Source organism: Gadus morhua, chromosome 16, assembly GCF_902167405.1.
Source record: "Gadus morhua chromosome 16, gadMor3.0, whole genome shotgun sequence".
Lineage (NCBI taxonomy): Eukaryota > Metazoa > Chordata > Actinopteri > Gadiformes > Gadidae > Gadus > Gadus morhua.
This window is the reverse complement of record NC_044063.1, coordinates 382,780-392,322: the sequence shown is the minus strand read 5'-3', so window position 1 is coordinate 392,322 and position 9,543 is coordinate 382,780. Positions and strand designations below refer to the sequence as shown.

The 9,543-nt window shown below is 48.8% G+C and overlaps 2 protein-coding genes across 3 annotated transcripts in view; both read right to left on the bottom strand.

Annotated features, from left to right (window-relative positions):
- Window positions 1–2,238, bottom strand: part of LOC115561014 (extensin-like) — a 2,365-nt gene extending 127 nt beyond the window's left edge. The window contains exons 1-3 of the mRNA XM_030380786.1: window positions 2,222–2,238; window positions 607–882; window positions 1–540 (exon numbers count right to left, since the gene is read on the bottom strand). The exon at window positions 1–540 is cut by the window's left edge and continues 127 nt beyond it. Coding sequence (XP_030236646.1) covers window positions 1–540; window positions 607–882; window positions 2,222–2,238 — 833 coding nt within the window. The remainder of the gene's footprint in view (window positions 541–606; window positions 883–2,221) is intronic.
- Window positions 2,239–4,629: 2,391 nt separating this feature from the next.
- Window positions 4,630–9,045, bottom strand: gemin7 (gem (nuclear organelle) associated protein 7). 2 transcript variants are annotated; one of them, XM_030381998.1, is made up of 3 exons: window positions 8,941–9,045; window positions 5,638–5,894; window positions 4,630–5,095 (listed from the first exon to the last, which is right to left on the bottom strand). In XM_030381998.1, the coding sequence occupies exons 2-3, from the start codon at window positions 5,875–5,877 to the stop codon at window positions 4,979–4,981; spliced, it is 357 nt and encodes a 118-aa protein (XP_030237858.1). In that variant the 5' UTR covers window positions 5,878–5,894; window positions 8,941–9,045; the 3' UTR covers window positions 4,630–4,978. The 2 variants fall into 2 exon arrangements, with proteins under 2 accessions (XP_030237858.1, XP_030237857.1); XM_030381997.1 differs by having other exon boundaries at window positions 4,630–5,894.
- Window positions 9,046–9,543: the final 498 nt, after the last annotated feature.

Below are 9,543 nucleotides of genomic sequence, written 5' to 3'. Positions count from 1 at the left end.
ATCTTGGGGGTCTCTTGGGGTCTCTTGCGGGTCTTTTGGGGGTCTCTTGGGGGTCTCTTGGGAGTATCTTGGGGGTCTCTTGGGGGTCTATTGGGGTATCTTGGGGGTCTCTTTGGGGTCTCTTGGGGTATCTTGGGGGTCTCTTTGGGGTCTCTTGGGGTATCTTGGGGGTCTCTTGGAGTATCTTGGGGGTCTCTTGGAGTATATTGGAGGTCTCTTGGGGTCTCTTGGTGGTCACTTGGGGGTGTCTCTTGGGGGTCACTTGGGGGTCTCTTTGGGGTCACTTGGGGGTCTCTTTGGGGTCTCTTGGGGTATCTTGGGGGTCTCTTGGGGGTCACTTGGGGGTCTCTTTGGGGTCTCTTGGGGTATCTTGGGTGTCTCTTGGGGTATCTTGGGGGTCTCTTGGGGTATCTTGGGTGTCTCTTGGGGGTCACTTGGGGGTCTCTTTGGGGTCTCTTGGGGGTCTCTTTGGGGTCTCTTGGGGTATCTTGGGTGTCTCTTGGGGTATCTTGGGGGTCTCTTGGGGTATCTTGGGTGTCTCTTGGGGGTCACTTGGGAGTGTCTTTGGGGTCTCTTGGGGTATCTTGGGGGTCTCTTGGGGGTCACTTGGGGGTCTCTTTGGGGTATCTTGGGTGTCTCTTGGGGTATCTTGGGGGTCTCTTGGAGTATATTGGGGGTCTCTTGGGGGTCTCTTGGGGTATCTTGGGTGTCTCTTGGGGGTCACTTGGGGGTGTCTTTGGGGTCTCTTGGGGTATCTTGGGGGTCTCTTGGGGGTCACTTGGGGGTCTCTTTGGGGTATCTTGGGTGTCTCTTGGGGTATCCTGGGGGTCTCTTGGAGTATATTGGGGGTCTCTTGGGGTATCTTGGGGGTCTCCTGGGTCTCTTTATGTGTGGTAGAGATGGAAGCGGGGGGCATAAGGTGGGTGATGCTGGGGGTCTGTGAGGACCCCGGAGACGTCCTGTACTTGTTATCTGGACTCGCTGTTTACTCAGAGCTCCACTGAGAGATAACATCAGTAAACAAGTGGAGGAAGACGTGGTCGGGGCCCGGCCACGAGTGACTCTAGTCTAGACACACACACACACATCCTTAACTCTACCTCTGCTGACGGCGGCCCAGAGCTCCCCCTGCGCTGAGGGATGTGACAGTAGAGAGCAGACAATGTCGCGTTACCATGGTGATTTGGGGGAGTGTCTGGGAGGCAGGCAACGTGCCGTCCTCCAGTCCGTCCGCCGATGACTCACCGCCAAGGAGCCTGACCCCAATCTGGTGAGGGGGGGGGGGGGGGGGGACCACAGCGTCACTCGCTAATAGACAGACGTCCTTGTCCCTGACACAAATAAATCATCGTTAGACGGACAGACGGTTGGATGGCAGACAGAGGGACAGAGTGAGAGAGAGAGCGAGAGAGAGAGAAAGAGAGAGAGAGAGAGAGAGAGAGAGAGAGAGAGAGAGAGAGAGAGAGAGAGAGAGACAGAGAGAGAGAGAGAGAGAGAGGGGGGGGGGAGGGAGGGAGAGAGGGGGAGGGAGAGAGGGAGACAGAGACATAGAGAGAGAGAGAGAGAGACAGAGAGAGAGACAGAGAGACACAGAGAGAGAGAGAGAGACAGAGAGAAGAGAGAGAGAGAGAGAGAGAGAGAGAGAGAGAGAGAGAGAGAAAGAGAGAGAGAGAGAGAGAGAGAGAGAGAGAGAGAGAGAGAGAGAGAGAGAGAGAGAGAGAGAGAAAGAGACCAGAGAGAGAGAGAGAGAGAGAGAGAGAGAGAGAGAGAGAGAGAGAGAGAGAGAGAGAGGCAGTATGATAGAATATGACAGGTAATAGGGAATACAGTGCGACAAACATTCAGATGGTGGAGAAGGAAAACTGTGCGGGGGGGGGGGGGGGGGAGGTGGAGGTCAATTAGAAGCAATTACGTTTGCATTCAAAGCCCACCCAGAAAACGGTAGTTTGATGATGTGGAAGAAAAGAGTAAAATGATGAGAGCAGGAAGGCAATCAAACCGGAGCAGAGCTGTAGAGTGCCGCGCAGACGCTCTGTGAAGCAGAACGGATGAAGCAGAGAGGAGGGCACTGATGAACGGCGGAGACACAAGGCCCAAGTTTAATGGAGTAGTCCATGCTACACATCCCCTGGGTGGTGCACGTTCCACCCAGTGACTTCTATCGAGCTCCTCCAGAGAACAGGCTGGTGGTGATGGACGGTTTCTTGTAAAGGTTTGTTACCTGGCCTGGTGATCCATGCAGGAGAACTCACTCAGTGTGTGGTGATGGTCTAACCCGCGCACATGATGACCCAACGCACAGCAGGTGTGCAGCCTCGGCCCCAGTCCAGTCAGACTCATTGCGTCTTCAGAAGCATCTCAAGTCGGACACTGTAATGGGACCTCGTCCCATTACCTCAGTGGACGACCACAGCAAAATAAACAGACCCACGTCAGCGATGGCGTCTCTGATTTAAACTAGCTTCCCACTACAAAGCTGGCCCCTCCTGAAAGGCCTCCTCTTACCACACACACAAACCAACGGACCAAGATGGCGGCCCTGGCGGACAGAAGCATAGCCTGCTGGCTCGTGGCCCTCGGGGCACAGATCCTCATTAGTCTTCCTCTGTTTACTCCTGTGGGGAAGGGAGTACACAGGGGCTCTCTCTGAACTTCCATGGAGATAAATGAGACAACTTTAATCTTGCACTAATTGGCACTTCCCTTCATGTCCCGCCTCCATGCCTGACTTCCTGTCTGGACTTTATGTCCAGACAGTGATGGAGATGGGTGCTGGAGATGGGTGCTGGTGATGGGGGATGGTGATGGGGGCTAGTGGTGGGTGCTGGTGATGGGTAATGGCCGAACAGCCACTGTGCTGTCCTGCTAGGGACAGCTTCCCCTGCTCAGACCACACGATGCCGCAGTGCGGTTTGAACCATCTTGGGGTTTGCTGATGTTTGGGCGACCAGGGCAGCTTATCTTCTTATCTCTCTGGCCGCTGGAGCTGGGGAAGTGGGGCCTGCCTCAGCCGCCTGCTCCTCACAATCGCTGGAGCGCCTCCAACATTCCCCCGGCAACACGGCCAGCAGGCGGGCGGCCGCTGACTCACCGACCCCCCAAACAAAAAATAGGAATTCTTGTAGGATCCGACTTGTTTAGTCTACACAGCGAGACCCTCTTCGTTGTAGGATCCGACTTGCTTAGTCTACACAGCGAGAGCCTCTTCGTTGCTTGGCTTTAACAGTGATCAACATGCTTCTAAAGGTTTGCTTTAACAAACACCACTAGTATCTTTAGTTTGTTTTAGTACTATTGTGGTACTGGTGGTAGGCCCTGGTGGTAGGGTCTATGGCCTGGTGGTAGGGTCTAGGCCCTGGTGGTAGGGTCTATGGCCTGGTGGTAGGGTCTAGGCCCTGGTGGTAGGGCCTGATGGTAGGGTCTAGGGCCTGGTGGTAGGGTCTAGGGCCTGGTGGTAGGGTCTAGGGCCTGATGGTAGGGCCTGGTGGTAGGGTCTAGGGCCTGGTGGTAGGGTCTAGGGCCTGGTGGTAGGGTCTAGGCCCTGGTGGTAGGGTCTAGGGCCTGGTGGTAGGGTCTAGGGCCTGGTGGTAGGGTCTAGGCCCTGGTGGTAGGCCCTGCTGGTAGGGCCTGGTGGTAGGGTCTAGGCCCTGGTGGTAGGGTCTAGGCCCTGGTGGTAGGGTCTAGGGCCTGCCTGGTGGTAGGGTCTATGGCCTGGTGGTAGGGTCTAGGGCCTGATGGTAGGGCCTGGTGGTAGGGTCTAGGGCCTGGTGGTAGGGTCTAGGGCCTGGTGGTAGGGTCTAGGCCCTGGTGGTAGGGTCTAGGGCCTGGTGGTAGGGTCTATGGCCTGGTGGTAGGGTCTAGGGCCTGGTGGTAGGGTCTAGGGCCTGGTGGTAGGCCCTGCTGGTAGGGCCTGGTGGTATGGTCTAGGGCCTGGTGGTAGGGTCTAGGGCCTGGTGGTAGGGTCTAGGGCCTGGTGGTAGGCCTTGGTGGTAGGGTCTAGGCCCTGGTGGTAGGCCCTGCTGGTAGGGCCTGGTGGTAGGGTCTAGGGCCTGGTGGTAGGGTCCAGGCCCTGGTGGTAGGGTCTAGGGCCTGGTGGTAGGGTCTAGGGCCTGGTGGTAGGGTCCAGGCCCTGGTGGTAGGGTCTAGGGCCTGGTGGTAGGGCCTGGTGGTAGGGACTAGGGCCTGGTGGTAGGGTCTAGGGCCTGGTGGTAGGGTCCAGGCCCTGGTGGTATGGTCTAGGGCCTGGTGGTATGGTCTAGGGCCTGGTGGTAGGGTCTAGGGCCTGGTGGTAGGGTCTAGGGCCTGGTGGTAGGGTCCAGGCCCTGGTGGTAGGGTCTAGGCCCTGGTGGTAGGGTCCTCTGAAAGGACACCAGAGGTTTCTCTATGAGCTGGACTCGGGGCATTGGCTAGGATGTGATTAAGTGGAGGCATGTATTTTTGTAAGTTATCAGACACGTCAGGATGTGAGAGAGGGCTATAAACAGGAAGGAGTGGAATGGGTTTCCTGTCGGAGCGGGCAGATTCCATGTACCACCGTAACTAACGTACATGTGTGCATGCACTGGCAAACGCAAGGGCACACACACAAACACAGTGTACACACATGCACATACACTGTACACAGTCATCAACGATAAGAGAAAAACTCGTTTTTATTTAAAATCAGTAGCTAGAGTTAAGAAAGATAATCGAACTGTAATCTGGAACGACACAAACAGGAGCCTGCGGGTCACGCCGCAGCGAGTGCGGCACTAATGCGTCACGGAGACATGCCCTGGCACACAATGAGGTGATTTACATGCTTGTGTTGAACCGAAAACACCAAGCCTCCATCTCAGACGGCCCACAGTGAATCGGAGGAGTTGAGAGCTGCTGTTGGCAGAGGCAGCTGAGCCTGTGTTTATCAAATTAACATTGGTCGTCCTTGAGGGGGTCCTGATTGAATCACTGGAGGCCTCTGACGTCACCGCCGCTTCAGTCATACCCTGGCGTGGCCTGGAGGGAGATGAGTCACCCCTCCGTTGATGACCGTCTCCATGGAGAGGTAGAATAAGACAGGTACCAACACACAGGTACGCTGTGAAGGTGTGCAGCCCTGAACGCACACACACACACACACACGCATGATCAGTCATTTATGTGAAAGTCCAAATAAATCATTAAAACATCGAGAGATGTGGGTTTGTAATCGGGCCGTCCTAACCCTTTGGAGAGAGCTTGTCCTGTACGGCTAACAGAAGGCAATGAGAGTTGATTATAAACAGGAGGCTGCAGCTCCCTCCAGTGATGGGGAAAAGGAATCGTTTTCCAAAGCAATGGTCCTTTTATTAACAGGAAACTGCTGCCCAACAAGTGCACGCACAGGCTTAGAACATAATGCAAGTACACACCCTTATTAACATGTATCAAAGACATTCAAGAGCATTACAATAGAATAAGTGACAATAACCTGAGGTACAATACTATGCAATATCCAAAATAGAAAAACATTGACAGTCACATATCAAAGGAGTACGAGATCACATCCTGGCATCTGATCAGGGCCTCCGTCTGGACCCCGATGGGCGTCTGCAGATCAGAAACCTGGAAGTTGAGCACGTCGATGTCCGACGCCCCGAACACGGCGGCCACCTTCACCTTCTCGTACATGAGGAACTGGATCTTCTTGTTGGCCATGGAGATGAGACAGCGCAGGAAGCGTTCCCTCATCATGGCCCGCGTCCGCTGCTCCGTCCGGAGCGCCACTGGGTCCGCCTCGCCGGACGTGGAGAGGGAGGAGGGGCAGAGGGCGAGGTAGCGGGGCGAGGTGGGGTCGAAGCCCCGCCCGTGGGGGTCCGGGCCCCGGGGCAGGCGCACCACACACACCGGGGTCTTCATTTGGGCTCTCAGGAAATCTAAATGAACACGGGTAAGAATACAGGATTAAGATTTGACATTGATGAAACCTAACAAGAGCTTTAACCTAAGAGATACCGTTACTAAGATACAAGTCGGCCTGCAGTCGTGAACAACAGAAATCAATGGGATGTACAAAGCACGATATAAACTGTATTTCGCTACGATACTTGATTCAACCACTCTATTTCATCCTAGACAAACCAGAAAGGGGGCTCAATGTTCAAAATAACGGAAAAATATTAGAGCTCACAGTAGGGTGGCCGCGGTATACCGTATTACCGGCGTTGAGGCCAACACCGAGTTTTTTTTTATTTATTTTTTCAGTAAGAAAAAAAATCTGTAAAAATGAATAATATAATTATAATTAAGAAAATAAAAATGTAAAAATAATAATAGATAGATATAATAATAATAATAATAATAATAATAATAATAATAATAATAATAATAGATAGGCTACCTAATAAACCGTTGGAACTCACAAGACCGGTAACCATAGCAACACCGGCAAACAAACCCCGAGAAGCCCATTCCCTACGCGAGCTCCCCGCGCTACGGCCATCCGGAGACGCGCACAGCTTTTGGCCGTGATATTACGTATACAATTATATTATACTATTATATACAGAACGTTATAAGACGCCGTCACCGAGAGTTGGCGCGCTGCCAGACGCTGTCACCGAGTGTGACAGAAGAGTAGGGCTGGGCGATATATCGATATTTAAAATATATCGATATTTTTTCAAACGCGATATGAAACGAGACCATATCGTCAATATCGAAATAATTTAATTTGCGTTGAAATTACAGCACATTTGTTCCAACTAACACCAGTTTCGAACCGCGCCTGCCGCCTGCTATTTCGTAACTCTGCTTATGTCTCTCCCGCTCTGCCTCCGCTCACACACAGTCTCTGCCCCCCCCCCCCCCCCCCCCCCTCCACTGACTCACGTCACTTTTTGAAATCGCGAAACATGAGCCGTGTTCGAAATCGTTCACTATTCATAAGGGAATTTTAAGTGCACTATATTGTGCATGAAATTAACCACTGAGAATTCGAACACCACTACAAAATGGCGAGCACCCTATATAGTGCACTATATCCGTGATAGGGAACGATTTCGAACACAGCTATGGAGTCCGCCTGCACAAGCGGCTCCGAGGAGCTTGTTTGCAAGCGAAAGACCAACGGCTCCATAGTATGGAAATGGTTTGGATATAAGGTGTCTGACGAATTACAAAATCACATCATTTGTAGAGAGTGCTTAAAAACTGTCGCAACCAAAGGGTTGCAATTCTGTGCATAATATTCCGGAGGTGCACACAGCTTTTGGCCGTGATATTATATATTATAATGTTCTCAAATACGAGGCAGAGGCAGTGTCTAGTCCACGGTTTATTCAACCATCAAACTGTATTCAATTCTGAACGGTAGGAATAGTATATAGTAAGGTATAGTATAACGGTAACCACAGTAACTTCAAGGTTTCTCACTCCGCGAGACCCAAACACAGTAGCGTGCGGTGCCCCTTCATTTCGGTGGGGCAGAAACTACTGGCGTATGACCACACCCACAATTTATAGATATTTTTAACATGTATATTTTGAGCTACATTAAAACATGTTAACTAAACTAATTGTGAGTAAGAATTAAAAATAAACGAATAGCCTAATGTTACTGCACGCTTTTGAAGTGCCTTCCGCAACACTCGTCATATGATGTCCCTTATAGGGAAGTTATTTCCTCCATATTTTATTTTAACAACAGGCTTAGCGAGTGCATTGCAAATACATGAAAAGTAGAAATACCAGTCATCAATTTCGGTGGGGCAGAAACTACTGGCGTATGACCACACCCACAATTTATAGATATTTTTAACATGTATATTTTGAGCTACATTAAAACATGTTAACTAAACTAATTGTGAGTAAGAATTAAAAATAAACGAATAGCCTAATGTTACTGCACGCTTTTGAAGTGCCTTCCGCAACACTCGTCATATGATGTCCCTTATAGGGAAGTTATTTCCTCCATATTTTATTTTAACAACAGGCTTAGCGAGTGCATTGCAAATACATGAAAAGTAGAAATACCAGTCATCAATCAAGCAGACCTTCGATTTGGAACTTGGCCTGACGATGTGTGCAAATCTCTCAATAACAACAATTTTGGAATCAGATATTTCTCAATAACAGCTGTTTAAATCAGGTATGAAATCAGGTATGCAAATTGAATACCTGCTGAAATAAATAAATAAATAGTCATCAATGCCGAAAGATACAGGCGGAGTAATATAATATAATGCTATGTGTCACAACCTGGATCTATAATGAATATCAGAACAGTTTTGTTAGCATGTAGCATAATGCTATTTGTCACAACCTGGATTAATGATGAATATCATAAGAGTGTGGTTGGCATGTAGCATAATGCTATATGTCACAACCTGGATTTATAATGAATATAAGAACAGTGTTGTTGCCATGTAGCATAATACTGTACGTCGAAACCTGGATTAATAATGAAAATAAGAACGGTGTTGTTGGCATGTAGCATAATGCTATACGTCACAACCTGGATTTATGATGAATATAAGAACGGTGTTGTTGGCATGTAGCATAATGCTATACGTCACAACTTGCATTTATGATGAATATAAGAACAGTGTTGTTGGCATGTAGCATAATTCTATATGTCAAGACCTGGACTTAAAATGAATGTAAGAAGAGTGTTGTTAACAAGTTGCATAATACTATACGGAAAAACCTGGACGTATAATGAATATCAGAACAGTGTTGTAAGCATGTAGCATAATGCTAAATCTCATAACCTGGATGTAAACAAGAACAGTGTTGTTAGCATAATGCTACATGTTACAATCCTGGATTTATAATGAATATCAGAACAGTGTTGTTAGCATGTAGCATAGTTCTATATGTTACAATCCTGGATCTATAACGAATATCAGAACAGGATACAAACGTTTAGTCAAAACAGAATAAATCAAAACGTGGCCGATTGCTCTTGAACCATGAACTCACCAAGCACAGCCAGCTCTCCTTCACTGGACGTCCACCATGCCGTGCTTTTATCAACAAGTCCGCATGTGGCCGACCTAATCCGTGCTGGTCGTTACCGCCCCCTGGAGCATTTCTGATGAGTTACATTCATATGTTTCTGCTCCGGGTCTCTTCCAATTTATATAAATGATAATAATAATAATAATAATACATTTAATTTAGAGGCGCCTTTCAAGACACCCAAGGTCACCTTACAGAGCATATAGTCATCATTCAAAACGATGTAAAACAGACTAGGAATAAAAGGAAAACAGAGGTTAAACATGAAGAATAATAATAATTAATAATTTTAATTAACCCTAACCCTATGATGAGGATTCTGAGATGAGAGACTCTATTAAATAAAACATTTACGTTTCAGGTGAGGATTAGTTGATAAAAAGCAAAGTCTACAGCCATCAAACATGTAGGCTTAGGCATCACAAAAAATCTTCAGACACATGGAGACTTTGGAGGGTAACTTTCACTTTGAAAAGTGAAAACACAAGATCTGCTGCACAAAATATTATCAAGCAGCAGTGGAGGTGAAAAATATTAATTATTTGTGGTGCCCGCCAATATTTC

Coding starts and splice junctions, on each gene's coding strand:
- gemin7 (XM_030381997.1), bottom strand. CDS start 5,877: ATGAAGACCCCGGTGTGTGTGGTGCGCCTGCCCCGGGGCCCGGACCCC.